Below are 21,247 nucleotides of genomic sequence, written 5' to 3' on the forward strand. Positions count from 1 at the left end.
ACTCCAGTCCCTACTCCTCATTAATTTAAATCCCATGTTGCAAGGTTAGGAGGAAGAAGAAAGGGGAAGAACAACTGCAACTACAAAGAGTTTTTTCCTTTCTTTCCACAGATTACTAAAACGTTCAAAGAATCGAATTTAAGAAATCAGTTCATCAGAGCTCATGTTGTCAAACTGAGGTAAGTGGAACTCCGTAAAAAAATAAATAAGCTTAGATGCAATTTGGCCCATTGGACTTTTGTCCACAGCATGGATAATGAATGAGGCATTCACGCAATTTGTTGCAACATTATGAAAGAAGTATCATGGGCAGCTTAAAAAACAATGCCAAAACAAAAACAAAACATGCCTCATATGATCTCTTTACTAATGTAAATAAACATATCATTTCAATTCTTGATAGGAAAGGAAGAAAGGTTAAAGAGAGTCAGGTGAAGGTATGGTAAAAAAGCCATCCTACTGTATAAATCCAGTGGATCCCATTCACAATCCAGGATATGTAAACAGTGCCCCTGGAGTTGTGCAGTGCTATGGTCCTGGGCATATTCATCCACTATCAGAACACAATGACCAACATCAAGCTTTTTGGCTTGTATCTGCCTGTAATGCTATAATGTAAAGGATGCTGTGACCAAATCCAAGCATCTCTGGCATGAATGAATAATAAGGGGAGTAGCAGTATGCATTCTAGTTATTTGACATTCCTGCCTTAGTTGATGTATACCTATCTGTGTGATGTGATAAGACAGGCCCTCCCAACTAAAATACCACCCCTAGCACAAATGTTTCAATGCCCACATTACCCAATCCTTCAAATAATAAGCAAAAGTCCTTTGAAAGGGAGATATTTCTCAAATACCACCACCACAAGAAAATTATTATTTCTTATTTTGTGTAGAATCAGTAAATCCCAGGAGCATGAGCATTTGGTCAGATACATTTTATTAAGAAATGAGAGGAGTAAGAAGAATCCATGGGAAGAGTATTTACCAAAATGAATTTCAGTCAGTCCAGTGAGCATTCCCCTTAGCACTTTCCTGTGAAAATCTCTGTACTAGCCACCAGCTCTCAAAATCCATAGGACTGGATGAACCATTTGCATTTTCTCCCCTTTTGTCCCCTTCCCACCTACTGCTCAAAACCCTACAATCTCACTTCTGACACCACCACAAAATGCTAATTACCCTTGCCAAATTCAACAATTACATCTAAGTCACAAGCTCCAAACGAACTCTATCAGTCTTCTGTTTGGATCTCTCAGTGGTATTTGGTACTGTTGTATTTTCAATCCTCCTTGAAATAGTACCATCCTGTAGTTTCTATGACCTACACACCCTTATTTCCTTATTTTCCTCATACCTCTCTATTAACTCCTCAGTTTTCTTCACTAGCTCTTATTCCTTCTCTGTACATCTTTCAAATGTTGTTGGATGTCAGCCCATGCTATAAGCCTCTCTTCTTCTCGGTTTACATTCTCTCCTTTAAGTGGCTTCATTGCCCCCTATATGCTCACTATTCTCAAAGCTGTATCTCTGGGCCAGTCCTCTCTTCTCATCTCTAGTCATGAATGTACACAGCCATCTACTTGATGTCATCATACAGGTGTCTCACAGACAACTCAACTTTATTGTGTCCAGACCTGAACCTATCTCTCCCCCACCAAATATTAAGTCTTCTACTGTTGCCTACCTCTATCAATGGCATCATTTTCAACCTAGTTGCTCAAGAAAGAAATATGAAAGTCATCTTTAATTTTTCCTCTCCTTCAGCCACACATCCCACCATCTAAAATTTCAATTCTATTTCTTAAAAATGTCTAAATTTCAAAGCTTTACTTCAAATACTGCCCTCAACCATTTTTCTCCTGGACTATAAACAGTCTCCCAAATGATTCTCCTTTCTTCTAGTCTTGCTCCACTGATTCTACACAACAGCCAGACAGACCTTTGAAACAAAATTCTAAACATATTATTCCCCTAGTTAAAATCCTTCTATTGGCCATTCATTACTCTTGCAATATGCCAAATATTACATGTAAATATAATATATGCGTATGAAAGGTACATATATTCTTATGTATAATGTGTGTATATATGTATATACATATATATACAATGTGTGTATATACATACATATATATACGCATATATGTGTGTGTGTATATATATAGAGAGAGAGAGAGACAGAGAGAGAGAGAGAGACATTTTTATACACATATATGTAACAAAGTTTATCCAACCTTCCTTTATCTGACTTCCTCTTACCTTCTCCATCTCTGGGCTTATCTTTCACTACCCTCCACCTAGACTACTCTCAGTCCCACTAGACTTCTCTCAGTTCTTCACTATCTCGAACCTCAAGAAGGGTTTTCAATATTTTATTTTCAATATTGATGTATACTTATAGGTTAGACATTTCTCTTAAAACAGAAAGACAGCTAGTTATATTTTCTAATGCATTCTGATCATCTTCGCTTTATTTAAGTGAATATCCTTCAAATTTAGATAAGAAGAGTTGGCTTAATCCACTACTTTTCTTCCAAATAATATAGGGAACGTGGAACTCTTGTCCATGTTATTATGAATGATGTTTTAGTTCCACCTTATTTTTAATGACTCCAAATTAGTCATTGTAATGATAGATTACCAGTTTCCCATTTTCTTTGTTCCTTATTTCCTACTGTACCTTAACCCTCCTGGATTCAATATCTTTCTTACTGAAATATTTCCTTTATAAATTTTCACAAGAGCCCATGAGCCATAAAGTATCCTTTTTGTTTTGCTTTGATCTAAAAAATGTCCTATTTTTTCTTCATTATTGAATAATACTTTAGTGTGGATTTGAAATTCTAAATTAATAGCTTTTGTCTCTCAGCAATTTGGAGATACAATTATAGACTGCCTCTTTGTTGCTATTAAGAAATTGTCCTTCAGTCAAATGTTCTTTGGTAGCTAATCTCTTCTCTATTTCTTGAAAAGCTTCCATTTGTCTTTGGAGTTCAGAGGTTTTTTATGATGTATTGTGTGAGGGGTTTCTTTTAGTTAGTATGCCTCAGACTCTTGTGATCTAAGGCTTCGTGACTTCATCAGTTCTGGATAATTCTCATTATTTCTTGTAATATTGCTGCTCCTTTATTTTTTGTTGCTCTTCTTTCATTTTACATTAGGGAAACATTGAACTTTCTCTAGTCTCTTAGCCTCTATTGATCTGTTTCATCTTTTTATCTGTGTTACATTTNCTTTATTTTTTGTTGCTCTTCTTTCATTTTACATTAGGGAAACATTGAACTTTCTCTAGTCTCTTAGCCTCTGTTGATCTGTTTCATCTTTTTATCTGTGTTACATTTTGTGTGATTTATTTTTAACTTCAGCTTTGTCTGATATTTTGTGTAACCCATCTATTGAGTTTTCAATGTTGATTAATAATGATGACTGTTTTCCTGTCTACAAGCTCTGTTTGTTTCTTTTGTGAACCTGTCTGGTCTGTTTTGATAATATCCTATACTTTTCTCATATTTATGATTCCCCTTTTATGTCATTAGTCATTTCAAATATAGTTACTTATCTGTTAATTTTATTATGTGACATTTTTGAGGTTGCTGTCCTCGTTCTGCTGATTCTAGCTCATGATAAATTGTTTGCCATTGGGATTGTATGCTTACCTTTAATCCCACTTCATAAGTGGGATACTATGCAGCCTGGATTTAACATTCCATTTTACAGAACATTTGCTTCTATCAGATGCTCTAGGAGAATCAGCATCACATGGACCTTTTTTTGGGGGTGGAGGGGTAATTTCTTAAAGTTTCCGGAACCATGCAGGTGGTGGTAATGCAAATCCAAAACTTTCATGCAGCTAGGCTCATGATCATGAATTTTCAGGACATTCTTCTTTTTGCTGTGTAGACCTAGAACCCTGAGACACATAAACATCTTTATTTTTTTTTAATAACATTATGAGCACATTTTTTTTTCTTTCCAATCCATGCTTTCACTGAGGGTTTAGTTCTTTGAGAATCCTGGTCTTATTTAGAAATCTCATGTTCATCTCCCTAATTAGCACTAGCCCAAAGCCTTCTCTCCAGTATCCATGCAAATGCTACAACTCAAGCCTGTTGGGTATTCTAGTGCTTACTACATAATATTCATGTTCTTTATTTTTGGTCTTCCAAGATTTCCTTTACTTTGTNGTAGACCTAGAACCCTGAGACACATAAACATCTTTATTTTTTTTTAATAACATTATGAGCACATTTTTTTTTCTTTCCAATTCATGCTTTCACTGAGGGTTTAGTTCTTTGAGAATCCTGGTCTTATTTAGAAATCTCATGTTCATCTCCCTAATTAGCACTAGCCCAAAGCCTTCTCTCCAGTATCCATGCAAATGCTACAACTCAAGCCTGTTGGGTATTCTAGTGCTTACTACATAATATTCATGTTCTTTATTTTTGGTCTTCCAAGATTTCCTTTACTTTAATGTGAGTGTAGCTTTGCATTTCAAATGAAATGTATTATATTTTATCGAGCATTTCTGGTTATTTTATATGGAGAAGTGGGTTTTTTTTAATTATTTAGGCTTTCATGTTGCCAGAAATGGAAGCTACAATTATTTCTTCAGTGTCTGCTCCTCTATCTAAACTGCAAAATTCATGACAATGGCAAGTGTGAATCTTGGTCACCTTTAATTTCTGAAACTAATAACAGTGCCTAGCACAAGAAGGTGACTATTTAACATTTGCTAAGTAAATATTAAATTAATTATCTGGAATGAATATTATGGCAGAACTGACAATTGAGAGGAGAGGAAGAGGCCTAGAATGAATATGAGAGACAAATTTGTCTATTGCACATTTTCAGAAAAGAAGATGTCAATGTTAGGTGGGGGAAATGATTTACATGGTAATTTACATGTAAGGAAGTGGAAATTATATCGATTTTCGATAATTGTAGCCTTTAGTCAAATTATTAAGGATCATTGTGGAGAATATCTATGGCTAACTGATATAGAGATAAAATTCTAACATATGACTTTGTAGCCACATTAATGCATTTAGGTACTAGAAAATTAACCAGAGCTTTTAAATCACAGAAATTTGGAACCTCTTCTCTTTATAGGTTTGTTTAATGAGGTAAGGTTTTTTTTCATTTGTTTTTTTTTTTTGAAGATTTTTGTGAAGTCTAATAATAACTAATACTTAACAGTGCACTTGCTATATGCTATATACTCTTCCAAAAGTTTTGCTTGTATTAATTCACATAATCTTCATAACAACCCATTTTAATGTAAGGAGACTTTGATACAGAAAGATTAAGAAACAAATAACTTACTAAAGTCAAACAGTAAATGGCAGAGCTGATGTTCAAACCCTCGCAGTCTGACTTCAAAGCCAGCTATACTGAATAGTGGATACAGTGAACCATGCTTTGAGATCAAATATTTGTGGAATAGCATTGTGATATATCATTAAGTATGCAAACACTGTTATGTGAATCTGTTCTAAAGTTAAATTCCCCCAAGTGAATTTTTTGATGTTTAATCAATAAGAGTATATAAACAGAATAGCATAAAATTATAATTATTTATTTTTAATATTTTTATGGATTTCAGGCAAGAGGATAATGGTGTGATAGCAGATGTTGTCATGAAATTTAAATTCACTAGAAATAACAATGGAGCATCAATGAAAAGCAGAATTGAGTCTGTTTTACACCAAATGCTGAGTAACTCTGGGAACTTGGAAATAAACCCTTCAACTGAGATAACATGCAAGTACCTTTTTTTTTAACCAATTTATCCCAATATATCAACTTAACCAATTATGATTCATGTTTTAATTTAATGAGATTAACTTTCCTTGGAATTAAACTTTATGAAAACAATATACTATAAAGGTAAACATAATGCATAGTTCTCCAATGTAAAACATTCTAATGTTTAAGGAATCATTTAGCATTCATATAGTAAATTTTATTAGCTAAAAATTCTTTTATTAATTTTCCCTCTCAACACTCCTTATGAGTGATATTGTTGTCGGGTGTTCAATCTGTAGGTGTGTTATAGAAATGGTAAATAGCTGCTCAAGGTCAGAGAACAATTTCATTAACACTCCATGTCATCCAGAACACAGCGTGTAATTGGAAGGTATCTGATAAATACTTGTTGAGTAAAGGAGAAAATTAGAAGATTGTCTACATCTACAGTAAGCAACATCCCTAACTCCTCTCCAAAAATATCCGTACCTCTGCCTGTCTTGAATCTATTTCCATTTTTTTCCATCCCTATAGCTACCACTCTGATCCAAGTCAACACCATTTCTGGCTTAAACTACTGCACTAGCCTCCATACTATTCTTTGTAATACTTTCTTGGCACCTTCCAAACTACTGTCCACATAGATCAAGGAAATATCTTAAAACACAATTTCAATATTACTTAAAAGCTTCCCATGACTTCCCACAAATGAACAAAACAACCAAACAAAAAAATAACTGTAATTAGAATACCGTATTTCCTGGCTTACCCAGGACAGTCCCAGTTCATGCCAATTGTCCAAGAACCATGATCAATATTGATCCCTAATTGTCCTGGTTTGGACAATAAATGGTATTTCCATCTCATTTAAAGCACTGCATGATCTGGTTCATACTTACCCCTTCAGCTACTTATTATACCACTTTTCCTCATTCACCATAATCCGGTCACACTTTCATTTTCTCCACCTGACAAACTCCTCTCCTTCCTGTCTCAGGGCCTTTGCATACATTGTTCCAGTTTCTTATGACACTCACTAGATCATCCCCTTGCATCCATTAGGTCTCATATGATTCACTGCTTTCTAATGTAAGCCTGTTCTAACTTCCATTACTCAATTATTTGCCTGTGTCACGGACTTCTTCATTTTCTTTCATAACATTTATCACAATCGGAACTACAAAATAATTTGAGTGTTTTTTGTATTGTTTGTTTTCATCCTATTCTGTAAGCTTCCTGAAGGCAAGAACCAGTCTGTCTTGCTCATCCCAATGTCTTTCTACTACCAGTATCTAGCATATAACAGATACTCTATTAATATCTCTTGTATGAGGGGTTCCCAGGTGGCTCAGAGGTTGGGTGTCTGCCTTCGGCTCAGGTGATGATCCCAGGTCCTAGGATTGAGGCCTGCATTGGGCTCCCTGCTCAGTAGAGAGCCTGCTTCTCCCTCTCCCTCTGCTGCTCCCCCTGCTTTTGCTCTCTCTCTCTGTCTCTCTCTCTAAGAAATAAAATCTTTAAAAAAAGATATTCCTTGTATGACTTTAAAAAAAAAAAGACTTACTTAAAATGTGCATAGAATTTAAGCACCTCCCTCCAACTTTGTCATGCACTGCTACCTTAATAAACCATGATGCTTTCATAACAAGCTCAACATTAGAGGAGTTTGGTCACCCCCACACTGGACTGTATTCAATCAGTATATTCCTGTTATAGCTATACTAGTTGTTAAGATACTGAAATGTTTTCCTATGTGTTAGTAAGGCACCACTCCACCAGGCCCACAAAGGTGTCTCCCCCACCTCTTCAAATCCTCCCATCCTATCCTGGACTCCCAGTTCATCCGTTCATCCCCTGTAATGGAAGAGTTAACCCTTAGCACAGCAAGGACTTGCAGGGCACTGCTCTAGCCCCATGGTTTGTTGTGCCCTTCCTGACTGATGCCCCTCCATTACAGTTTGCTTAATCCTCACAACAACCATATCTTATTGTTCCCACTCAGAAAAGACAGAGAATTACCCAGGGTCCTACAATCAGCATGTAGGGGAGTTAGGACTTGAACTCAAGTCTCTCTTGTTCAAAAAATGAAAAGGACTGGCCAGTTCTTATTTCCTGCCTCCAAAAAGATGTTTGGGCTCCTGTGACACTTACAAAGCAGATATGATTCTCAAATCCTGTGAAACTTCTGGCAGCAAGGAAGTTTGGATAAACTGATTTTAGAAAGTATGAAAACCTGTCTGAGATTTATTATAGGATATAAGCTGATTTCTCATTTAAAGTTTTCAAGCAAGGAAAGATATGATCTGACATACATTTTTAGAAAAAAAATAACGGGCTGGTAAAGTAGAGACGGACATCTTGAAAAGTGCACAGGTGGAGGCAGGGAATCCAGATCGAAGGTTATTATAGTAGTATAGACGTCAGATGATGAAAGCACGAACTAAAGTAGCAGCCAAAGGGATGGGGAGAATGGGCCTACTGCAAAGGATTGTTAGAGGCTAGAAAGTACAAAATCTGAAAACCAATAACATGTGAAAATGACAGGAAGGGAGGAATTAGAGACAGTTTCAGATTCCTAGCCACTGGTAGAAGTGGGGTCATTTCCTAAAGGAGGAAATAGAACATAAGTAGCAAATTTGGAGTAAATTTGGTCACACTGAGTTTGAGATGGTTGTAGGATGTGCAGAAAAAATGGTTCTGTAAGCAGACCTTAAACTACAACAGACATTCACTATCTGCTATCAAGATATTTTCTGTCTGGGACCTCCCACCATCTCCCTTCATGCTGCGCTTGCACTGCTAGCTCTACTGACGGGATTACTCCACAAACATCATACATCTCCATGCCCTTGTACCCACTACACTTTCACCTGGAATACCTTTGTACTGCTTGTCTGCCTGAAAAGTTCCTTTTAGGTCTTCAAAATACAGCTCAAATGTTTTCTTCAGTATGATAACTCAGTGAATATCTCAGGTAGCATGATCACCCTCACCTTTCTCCTCTCCACTTTGCACTTGAATTTATTTGAATGATTCCTTAATTTCTAGCTGTAAATTATGTGAGGGCAGACCTCCCGTGTTTTGCTCACTGTTATACCTGCCGTACTAAGAATAGCATCAGTAGTGTAGTACAGATAATCTATATATACCTACATATATTATATTCAAGTAAATGAAAATTTAACTTCTCTTATACATTTATTACATCGTATCTCAACAACTTGCTTATGTTTCTGTTTTCCCAACTAAACCGAATGACTTGACAGCAGGAATATCTTTTAAAATCCTTTAAGTATCTTTTAGTGTTTGAGAAGAAATTAAACACAAACTTTAATATAAATAACTGAAGGGGGAATGAACCACGACAGACTATGGACTCTGGGAAACAAACTGAGGGTTTTAGAGGGGAGGGGGGTGGGGGGATGGGTTAGCACAATGATGGGTATTAAGGAGGGCACATATTGCATGGAGCACTGGGTGTTATACGCAAACAATGAATCATGGACCACTACATCAAAAACTAATGATGTACTGTATGGTGACTAACATAACATACTAAAATTTTTTTTTTAAAGTGGCAATAAATGTGGGGAAGATTGTAAACACAAAGATTTCTGGGATTTATGACTCAAAGACTTTCAGCAGGTCTAAGATGAAGCCTAGAAATCTGTATCTTATCAGCCCTCTGAGTGATTCTGATGATGGTTGTCTGAGGATGACATTTAAGAAATTAAGGTGAAATAATATACAATCCTTCTTGTATTGATCTTAATCTTTTTCTTTTTAATACCAGCAATTACTGACCAGGATACAGTACATATTTTCACTGAAGGTAAGTTTCGAAATTATCTTATAAAAATGGTTTACCAAAATATAAATAGTAAACATTCAAGTATTTGTGCTCTTTGCCAAGGTAGTTTCTATTGAGGTGTTATCTTTATTCTTAGTTCACTCGTGTGGGCCACTGTTGAGAAGACATTGCTGATTCCACTGACCCGTATAGTGATGTTTAGGTTTTTCCCTCCTTTTAGAAGAAGCAGGGGCATTCTGTGTCAAGTTTGACCTTAGGAAAATTTTCTTGGCAGCTTTGGGAAGCTTTTCCTACCCTGAGTCTATGGTAGCATTTCTGTAGACTTGTAAATTATGTTTGGTGACACCATTTATATGGCTCCTCCTGACCACCAGAATAGCCTGCTTTGTTGTGGATTTAAGTTAATCAAAAAGTATAATTAAAAAAATTATAAAAGTGTTGTCAGTTTTATGTCTCTAATCTGAAGAAAAAGTCACTACTTTTCTCTGGTGATGAAATGTAGTTAGAAATTAGTTCAGTGTNTGTTGTCAGTTTTATGTCTCTAATCTGAAGAAAAAGTCACTACTTTTCTCTGGTGATGAAATGTAGTTAAATTAGTTCAGTGTACCTCAGTAGCTGGCCAATCTCAAATAATTAAGTGATGTTACAAGATAATGCTACCTTTATGGGTGTTTCTCAACTTCATTAGATATTTAATTCATGCTTCTTTTTAAAGAAAATGTGCTTAAGTAATTTACTAAGGAATTTGGTTGCAGGATGCAACGGAGGAACTTCTGTTCTGTGTATACTCTTAATGGAAGTCTGGCCCTCCTTTATCTGGAAAGTCTGTTAGGAAAAAATGTCTTTGGATGGATGTCCTATTGAAGCAGTGTCACTACTTTAAAGCAATAGAAACTGTTGTTGGTGATTTACTCCTAATTTCTTAGTAATAGACTGAAAAAAAGGAAATAAATCATGGGAATGGGAATTGAGAGGACTTGAATGATCATTTCAGCTTCAGCCATTGGAGTACTCATGGGCTTTCTCTCTTAAGATGTTTAAATCTCATCTAGATACTTAGAAACCCTCAGCCTCAAGAATATTCTGTGGACCTGAAGTAACTCTTTTCCAAGGGCACATTTGGTAATATAGAGTCAGTTATGGAGGTGGACTGGGACTTCCATGATGAGTTGAATTGCCACTATGGAGATTTCTTGATAAGAACAGTTTTCCTCCAACTTCAGTGTACACATGAATCACTCATTAGAATATAGCTTCTAATAAGTTCTGAGGACTTAACATACAGCATGACGACTATGATTAATAATACAATATTGTATGCTTGAAAGTTGCTGAGAGGAGATCTTAAGCATTCTCACCACATTCACACAAGAAGAGTTAATTATGCGTGGTAATGGAGGTGTTGGTTGTCTTGATCTTGGTAATCAACAATGTACATGTATATCAACTCATCACACTATACATTTTAATACACAGAATTATATTTGTCAATTATTCCACAATAAAGTTGGGGAAGAGGGGAATGCAGCTTCTGATTTGTTCCCTGATACAGGTCTTAGAGTCAATTTTTTTTTCAGCTTTGAGGTATAACTGACAAAATTGTAAGATATTTAAAGTACACAAATCATGATTTATTATATGTATACATTATGAAAAGATTCCATCTAGTTAACATATTTATCACCTCACATTTTTAGCCCCCCTTTTGTTTAGTAAGAACATTTAAGTTCTATACTCCTAGCAATTTTCAATTATACAATACAGTGTTATCAGCTATAGTCACCATGTTACACCCTAGATCCTCAGACCTTATTAACCTTATAGCTGAAAGTTTTTACACTTTTACCGGATTCTCCCCCATTTCTCCCACCCTCCAGCCCCTGGCAACTACTTTCCACTCTTTCTTTCTAGGAGTCTGACTTTTTTTTTTTTTTTAGGATTCCACAACATATAAGAGGTACCACGCAGTATTTGTCTGGCTTATTTTACTTAGCATTATACCCTCCAGTTCATCCATGTTGTTACAAACAACAGGATTTCCTTCTTTTTTAAGGCTGAATAATATCACTGTGTGTGTGTGTGTAAATATACACATAAACATTCTCTTAACCCATTCATCCATTGACAGACCCTTAGGTTATTTTCACACAGTGGCAACATTTCTAACAAACTTCCAGGGTATGCCCATACTGCAGGTCCACAGACCACACTTTTGAGTAGCAAAGCTAGAGAGAAGTTGGAAATTTCCTAGTGAACTTGCGCCCGAAGCTGTAACGTCCAGTACTGATCATCTTAACTTCCATTCATGAGAAATTCCAGAGAACTCTGAAGGAGCTCCAGAATTTAAAGCCGCCATGTTAATTAAGTTCAGAAATATTCTCTAAAATGCAGTCTATAGTCAACAATAGTGACATAAGTACTCTAAAAAATAACATACTAATCATGCTTTTGGAAAGGCTAGCGTGTTCTGGGGAAGAGTACATAAAAGACAGAAAAGTTCTAAAAGGTGGAGAGACTCTGGCGGCATCCCCAAATGTAAATGAATCATGATCTTCCCAGCCCATTAATGCCCTTTTCTCATTAGGATGTGGGGCCCGTCCAGACCTAATAACTTTGTCTGAGGAGAGGATCCTAGGAGGCACGAAGGCTGAAGAAGGAGACTGGCCATGGCAAGTCAGTCTACAGACGAATAATGTTCACCATTGTGGAGGAGTCCTAATCAGTAGCATGTGGGTCCTGACAGCAGCTCACTGCTTCAGAAGGTGAGGCCGCAGCTTACCTACCCATCTGGGAACAACTAGGAGAGACATATACAAAAGAACTTCACCCATACCCCAAGGACTGAACATAATTGGATTATGCTAAAAATAATTGAATGCAAATAATAATAATGAGTCTTTTCTTCCTATTCATGATAGCAAATACATTTTTTTTCTCCTTCAGCTTGCTAATTTAATCCTATTTTTATGTTTCAGGTAATAGTATGGCATCAGGGCAAAGAACAATGATTTATATGTCAGCATATTTAATTTAAATCCTAGCTATGAAAGCTTGGGAAATTTATCGAACCTTTATAAGCATCTTTTTTTTCCCCCCAAATTAGGAACATACTATTATCTACGTCCTAGTGTTTTTGATAGGATCAAAACACTAATGTAAAAATATGTTAAGTGTTAGCAAATGAATTGCTACAGGAAATTTTCACATTATATCTTATAAGCTGATCAGCCCACTGATGGCTAATCCGAGACTGTCATATGCCATTAACTAATTCTTTCAAAACAATTATTGAATATCTACTATGAGCCCAGTGTTATCACAGAAGCTAATTAAACACTGCCTGTACTTTAAAAGAGCCGACATTCTAATGTTAGAGATAGACATGCACAAAAATAATGATCAATAACAGTGAGTAGCAGAAATAAAATGAATTTAAACAACTTATAGAAAATTCTTCATTGATGTGACTAAAGGCTATTGCTAACATGAGGGTAATAATCTGCCAGGGGAGAACAGGATGCATAAACTTACTCAGAATAGAAGGACTTTAGACTTAGATGACTAAAACCTGTTAGGTACAGACATCCCTTATTATTGGAGCATCCTAGACCTCTACAGTTGCTGGGAACTAAACTCAAAATGTTCACTCGGAAAAGTGAAGATGATCTCAATCAAATGTGCCTCTGACCATATCTATTCTCTTCTCAGACTCACTGAATATCCACAGTCTAAAATCCAATTTACCACATACCCAAAGCCCTCCTATCTGATCAATCCAGACTTAGTTCTCAAAACATGAACCTTGAGCTCCAGCCAGATTGAGTTATTCTCTTCCCCTGGATTCCACCTAGTTTTTCAGGTTTAAGAGCACTGCACACTCATCTTCTTAAACTTTACTCCCTCTTAATAGTTTTGTAACAGGCACTGTATTATGCAGCAGTACCCTCAAATCTGCAAAGGACTTCTTAGAAATAGTGAAGATTTTTCAGAATTCCAATGGGAAGAAATGGAGGAAGGGATATTAACATTTTAGGAAGAAGAAACAGATTGAGCAAATGCACTGAAACCTGAAAAAGTAGGCAGAATCCAGGGAAAGAGAATAATGCAATCTGGCTGGAGCTCAAGGTTCAATCTTTATGCCACCTGAAAGGCCAAAGAACAATGGCACTAATTGATTTTAATCACCTCTGAGTGTGGGAACCAGGAATGCAAATACTTGCATTAGGAGGCACTTAGCATAATCAAGGATGTAATATAAACTGTACTGGATTCTAAGCCCTCCACACACCCAACCACCAAAAGCTAAGTAAAGGATATCACTATAATGAAAGCCAGTTATAAATACCACCAATGATTACCAAAGGAGTTCATGATTTTAAATGGTTGGAACATCTTTCCTGCTTTGTCAAAGATCAATTGACCATATAATTGTCAGTTCATTTCCGGGTTTCCTGTTCTGTTCTACTGAACTCCGTGCCTATTTTTGTGCCAGTACCATGCTGTTTTGATTACTACAGCTTTGTAATATAATTTGAAGTCCAGAATTGTGATGCCTCCCGCTTTTCTTTTTCAAGATTGCTTTGGCTATTGGGAGTGTTTTGTGATTCCACACAAATTTTAGGATTGCTTATTGTAGTTCTGTAAAAAATGCTGTTGATTTTTGATAGGGATTGTGTTAATGTGTAGATTGCTTTGGGTATATAGACATTTTAATAATATTTGCTATTCCAATCCATGAGCATGGAATGTCTTTCCATTTCTTTGTGTCATCTTCAATTTCTTTCATCAGTGTTTTAATAGTTTTCAGAGTACAGCTCTTTCACCTTTTTGTTTAGGTTTATTTCTAGATATTGTCCTGGTTTTGGTGCAATTGTAAATGGGATTGATTCCCTAATTTCTTTTTCTGCTGCTTCATTACTGTTGTATAGAAAGACAGCAGATTTCCGTATGTTGATTTTTGTATCCTGCAACTTTACTGAATTTGTTTATCAGTTCTAGCAGTTTTTTTGGTGGAGTCTTTCAGGGTTTTCTAGTTATAGTATCATATCATCTGCAAATAGTGAAAGTTGTACTTCTTCCTTGCTGATTCAGATGCCTTTTGTCTTTTTATAGTTATTTATATTTTATATTATTTATCATATAAATATTATCATAAACCATTATTATATATTGTATTATATACTATATTATTTATATGTTTTATAATATATTATATATTATATATAAATTATTATATATATGCTGTAGCATAGTTATATCTAAATATATATTTATATATGTTATATATTTTATATATGTGCTGTATATTATATATATATATGCTGTAGTATAGTTATTTATAGTTTTATTCCCAGACACTCACACTGTTTCTTATATAAAGTAGACACTTAGTAATGACTTGTTCAACTCTAATGAAAATAACAGTTACCTTCATTGAGTGCTTACTTTGTGCACCAAACACTGTGCTTGACACACTTGTCTCAATACTTACAAACTGTGTGAGAGCATATCATCAATCACATTTTATGCAAAAATAAACTAAGAATTAGAGATAGGAAATAAGTTGCCCTAAATAACACTTGTAATGCATGGCATGGCCTAGATTTAAATCTAAATGTAACTTTTTCCAAAATCATGCTCTTATTCACTTGCTGGATTAAAAAAAAAAAAGGAGGGAAGAAAGAGATGAAGAATATCTTTAGAATCTTCTCTGTAAAGACCCTGAGCAAAAGACGCTCAATATGAAAAATTCATGTAATTTGCTTGTTGTAAACTACTTTTTTCTTTAGTATTTTTAACTAGCATTCACTCTTATATAAGCTACTGTACCTTATAAAATTATTTCCTGGACATATAATTTTTATTTCTGTATCATCTCTACCTAAATTCCACAAAATTCTTACATTATTATGTGATTACATTTCATTTTTATTCAACCTTAGGAGCAACATTGAGTTATTCAACCCCCAATACACAGATCCTTTAGATAAATGATCATTCATTTACTAGCTATGTAATCCAGAAATATACACCAAAGAGATATTGGTCAAATAGTTGCTAGCTGGCTACAAGAATGACAAACACAAAATTCAAATATTTGAAACGCTCACAAATTCCCTTTCAAAGTATGTTTTCATATTTTTTTTAGCCAATCTGATCCTCGTCAATGGACTGCCACCTTCGGTGTTTCAATAACATTTCCTAAACAGAGAAGAAGAATAAGGACTATTTTAATCCATAACAATTATAACTCTGCCACTCATGAAAATGATATTGCAGCTATACAGCTCGATGGAGGCATCAACTTTACCAAAAATATCCATAGGGTGTGTCTCCCAGAGGCTACCCAGAGTATTCCACCTGGTTCTTCTGCTTATGTAACAGGATGGGGATCTCAAGAAGTTGGTGGTAAGTGTCTCAGCAAAAATAAAACAACAACAACAAAATCTCCTGGTACTTGGTGTTATATAATTTTTTTAAATTAGGGAACACCTGAAGGACATTTCTATGGAAGGAACCATCTTATATTCTGATGAGCCCAAGCTCTAGTTATTACTGAGTTTCCTCAGCAAAGCAAAGCAATGTCCCTATAAACTATGGGGAATTCTCAAACATAGTAAGAGGGACATGTAAACGAAAGTGATGAAGAAATATGAGTTCTTCAATGATCCAGAGACTCTATAGGTCTCAAATGTCTCCCCTATAAAGAAATTTTTTAAAAATTGAAAAGAATATTCGGAAGGGTATTCTCTAAGAGTCTTAACGCCCTCTAAGGTATTAACAACCATTAAGGTATTCTGAGATGAAATGAATCCTGCCTCTAGAGCAAGAAACTCTACATGTACATAAGCATTGCTCACTCTTGTTTATTGAATGAATAAAATAGGCGTAAAAATGAGGGCAATGTGAAAGAACAAATAGGGCCATGGTGAAAATAAGAATATTAGCCAGGGTGTGGAAGGATAACGTTAACAATCTCCACATGCTTCAGCTCATGTTGTAGATTGTATCTTCAAGGAATAATATGAAGGCTTAAGTGTCCTAGAAAATATCTCACTGTGTTTTCATGACCCAAAGTAATTTGGTAAAATAGATAAAATTTGTACCAATCACAAAAATGGCAGTGTCACTTTGAAGGAACATCAATATAAAATAAATTAGTTCTTTAGCCTTGAAACCATACTTGTTTCTCTTTCATTGCTAGATTAAAGGTTACTCAATATGTTGTTTTTCCAATTCAAAGTCAGTCCGTGAATAACTTAAATGCTACTAGTCAATAGCAGATTTGTTTTGCTCTCAAGGTCTAAGGAGCACTGCATCACAAAGTTAAAGGAAAAAACCAAAATAAAATTGATCTGCGTAAAGGCGTTATTCTACTCTACTATAGGAATATTTGCTGAAAAGAAACTCCTACTTACATCTTCAATAGACTCCTGCACTGAATAAAAAACAGTGCTTGGTATACATTTATTCCTTCCCATATTTGCCATAGATTATTAATTTATCCATCTTATTTCTGCTTTTATACTTCACAGGTAACACAGTTTCAGAGCTACAGCAAGCACGGGTCAGAATAATAAGTAATGACGTATGTAACGCACCGACTAGCTATAATGGAGCTGTCTTGCCTGGAATGCTCTGTGCTGGTCTACCTCAAGGTGGAGTGGATGCATGCCGGGTAAGTTCATGACAATGTTATCACATCATTATCCAAGTTTATAAGTACTTACTAGCATGTGATACTGTGATAGGCATAGAGGTAACACAATTATAATACACAGCCCTGATCCTCTAAAAATTTATTATCTAGATTTTGGAGTTAAAACTCTTATGAAGCTGATCCAACACTAATTTTGAGAAACCAAAATGTCTCCAGAGTGCTTAACCATCCAAGCTCAAGAACAAGACAGAACTGCATTTGAATTCCTTAGCCTTTATAACCAATTCTTTTATCTATAAAATGGGGATAATAGTAGTATGGAACTAAAAGGTAACATTAAAGATTAGATGAAGATTAACTATGTCAGGCATGTGCTAAACAACAAAGAAATCTCAGCCATCTCAGCTATTTTTACTGTTGTTAACCTAGACCATGACCACTGATGTTAATAATTTAAATCTCTGAAAAAAATATAGTTTCAATCTCAAACTTTCAATCACTATAAAGGTTTAAATAAATTAATCACTCATCTAAGAGCATAGATAATAATTGATTTTAAAATATAAAAAACACCTGAACATCAGCACCTTGAAGACAGGAAACGTGCACAGAAAGCTTAGTTACTTGAGTTATAACAGTTTCCATAACTGTAAAACAGCACAAATTGGGGGGGGGGGGCTATTTAGATCTAACTTGTCATTTTCAACCAAACATAAAAATGCAAATAACTATGAAAATCTTAAAGTAATTAGAATAGGGTTTTAATACTAACATTTTAATTAAATTATCTAAACAATTAATGTGGATTATATCCTTTAGTAGATTTTAATCCTATGTCTGAAACCCCATATAGTAATGGCAACAACTACTTACTATCTGAAATTACATTTCTGAAAATTTAAGAAAAATTAGTCTTTTCTTGAGCAATCTGCTGCTGTTTCCTGGGGCAAATTGTATGCAGAAAAATCAGGTTTATTTTTTCCTCTAACATTAGTGATTTTTATATTTAGTGCTCACATTCTTTGAAAAAGTAGATAAGAAGTAGCTCTTCCAAAGTTTTTTCAAAGATCCCAAGCTATGGGCATTTTCCCAAAATTAAACATTTTTATTGACTGCGGGCTATGTGTAAATGGAGAGGAACTGCTTATCAGTTTTCAAAATACCATTAAAGGGGCGCCTGGTTGGCACAGCGGTTAAGCGTCTGCCTTCGGCTCAGGGCGTGATCCCGGCGTTATGGGATCGAGGCCCCACAGGCTCCTCCACTATGAGCCTGCTTCTTCCTCTCCCACTCCCTGCTTGTGTTCCCTCTCTCGCTGGCTGTCTCTATTTCTGTCGAATAAATAAATAAAATCTTTAAAAAAAAATACCATTAACTACCCATTGGCCTTTCCCCTTTAAGTGGAGATGTCCTTGTGGTAGAGAACACTTACTCATGCTTTACTCAAGATGCCCCTTACCTCCTGCATACACAAATTCTGCTCTTCTCCTCAAGCCCAGAACAAGCCTTAACTCATCATGAAATTTCTCCTGTGTGTTCTACTCCAGACCCAGTAATTTTCAACTGAAATAATACAATACATAGTTTGTGCCACAAAAAGAAATAGCACTTTACAAAAGAGCTTATGAGATACTTGTTTCAGTTCATTCATTCGTTCATTCATTCAAAGAAAATGTATTAATTATTTTCTGTGTGCCAGATATTGTGCTAGCACAGCAATGTGTTCCTTGCACTCATCAAAGCTATAATCTAGAAGAGAGAACATGAGCTCAAATGTCTGCACAATCAGGCAGTGAAGCTGTCCAGTTACAGGGAAAATTACTTGTCCCTCTTAGTTTAACACCTGTTTGCCCACTCTTGGTAAGATATTATGCAGAGAAATGTCTTACTAGAAAGAAAAAATTGCAACAAAAACACAATGATGAAAAAGCACTGAGAACTGGTTAACTGGAACACAAACACACAACCCAAAGGAGGCTGGTGCCAACCAGCTCCATGCGATGCTTGCCATGCAAGTTGGTGATTCACATGCTGACACTTCTCCCCATCTAGACCAGAAATTAAGTAGATATGAAGAGCTAGCTATGAAGAGTAGTCAAATGAATAGCAAACTATTCTAAAAGCACCCTTGGTAATAGCTGACTTTTATTAGTACAGACTAAATGCTAGGCTGTACTGAAAGTGTTGTATATGTTAAACACATTTATACATACAGATGAGGAAACTGAGGCAGAGAGAGCTAGCATTAAACAGCTTACTGAAAGTCATATGGTTGATAAGTAGAGGGTTCCAACCCAGGCTATCTAACTCCAGAACCCACAGACTTAACCTATAATACAGCATGTAAAATGGACTAAATTTGTCTCCCCACCTAGATTACTGCATGTATAAATATTTTTGGTTGGTTGATTCTAATTAGTTAGTAAGTATTCCATAAGGAGTGTTTTACTTATTGCCATATAATTTTTTTTGATTATTCACCAAATAATTTTGGTGATATATTATGTATATTTGATGATATATTATGTATCAGACACCATGCAGGACTATGAATAGGAAGACAAATGAGGCTTCTGAAGACTCATTTATCCAACAAATGTTTCCTTAGCATCTGCTGTGCGCTAGAAGCTTAGGATACAGCAGTGTCCAGAATAGGTATGCCTTCCTGGGAGGACCTTATAGAATAGCCAGAAAAACAGACACTGAACAAGAATCCTATGTGCCATGAGTTTTGCAGCAATGTGTGGCTGCCACGAGGGGAACTGGTGCAAGGGAGTAAGTTCAAACAGACACACGATGTGCTTGTATAAAATAATACAGAAGCGGTGGAAGAGATACACACAGGACGTGGGAACACAGGCAGTGAAAAACTAACCTGGCCCAAAGCCAGAGAGGTGGCGGTGGGGGGTCAGGGAGATACAGGTCATGGACAGCTTCCTGAAGGAGATAAAGTCTGGGATGGGAAGCCATCAGCCAGGCAACCGAGGACAGTCTCAGAAACATGCTTCTCATCTTTTCACACCTGCTGAAGGAATGACGAGTGTTCTTTAAGGATTTGATAATTTTCACTTGAAAGTTGGTATAGTATTTCAACTTGGTATAATATTTCAACAGGAAATGTCAGACTAAATTTATTTACTGTCGTAATGGATGTGACTTCTACTGACATAGAGATAAACTCCTTAATATTTTAAGGTTGTCTCACATTTAATCATTGTGTTTCCTTCAGGGTGACTCTGGTGGCCCACTAGTTCAAGAGGACTCACGGCAGCTTTGGTTCCTCGTGGGGATAGTGAGCTGGGGGGATCAATGTGGTCTGCCAGATAAGCCAGGAGTGTATACTCGAGTGACAGCCTACCGTGACTGGATAACCGAAAAAACTGGGGTCTAGCGCAATAAAAGCACCTCTGTGGCAAAGTCTGTATGCAGGTGCATGTCTAAAATTCCAAAACTTTCCTTTTCAGGTGCAAAAGAGACTGAAAGTGACCTATTTGAACATCCTGTTACATAAATATGGTTTCATAAACACTATCTGTTCTTTATTACTACAGATTCTATGTTTTCTCAAGAAAGCTTTATGAATGTTGCATAATATTGTGCTCTGTGCCGGGGAAACGTGAGCTAGTTACAGAAGTAACAATTTTATTACAGTTGTGATAAGAGCTAGTAATGAGAAAAACAGGTACCCTGAGAGTAGACTTCAGAGGAATCTGGACAAATCTGATGGGTCAGAGGAGTCTTCTCTGAAAAGTCTCACTAAAACTGGGAAAAGTATAGAAACTTGCAAAGGAAGAAGTGGCAGAATAACACTCAAGATAGAAAGAATAGCACGAGGCAAGAAAAAATAGTATTTATCTGAAATTTCTCACTACTCAATATCCTATAGGTGGTATTAGTCCAAGAATTAAATATGTGAAGTCACTGCACAATCCTACAGCAACCATAATTATCCTATAAAAACACACTCCCATAGAACTGATGAATTTCGGGCATTTAAGATCAAAGTTAAATTAGTTACTCCTCAACTGAGA

The 21,247-nt window shown here is 35.9% G+C and overlaps 1 protein-coding gene across 1 annotated transcript in view; it reads left to right on the forward strand.

The window, feature by feature from the left end:
- TMPRSS11D (transmembrane serine protease 11D) overlaps nt 1-20,745 on the forward strand; it is a 52,300-nt gene extending 31,555 nt beyond the window's left edge. The window contains exons 4-10 of the mRNA XM_019807477.2: nt 112-179; nt 5,608-5,765; nt 9,541-9,579; nt 12,143-12,320; nt 15,707-15,966; nt 17,094-17,236; nt 20,446-20,745. Of these exons, the coding sequence (XP_019663036.1) occupies nt 112-179; nt 5,608-5,765; nt 9,541-9,579; nt 12,143-12,320; nt 15,707-15,966; nt 17,094-17,236; nt 20,446-20,607 (1,008 nt within the window). The 3' untranslated portion in view covers nt 20,608-20,745. The remainder of the gene's footprint in view (nt 1-111; nt 180-5,607; nt 5,766-9,540; nt 9,580-12,142; nt 12,321-15,706; nt 15,967-17,093; nt 17,237-20,445) is intronic.
- The last annotated feature ends 502 nt before the right edge of the window (nt 20,746-21,247 follow it).

The sequence above is a fragment of the Ailuropoda melanoleuca genome, chromosome 11 (genome assembly GCF_002007445.2).
Source record: "Ailuropoda melanoleuca isolate Jingjing chromosome 11, ASM200744v2, whole genome shotgun sequence".
Taxonomy (NCBI): domain Eukaryota; kingdom Metazoa; phylum Chordata; class Mammalia; order Carnivora; family Ursidae; genus Ailuropoda; species Ailuropoda melanoleuca.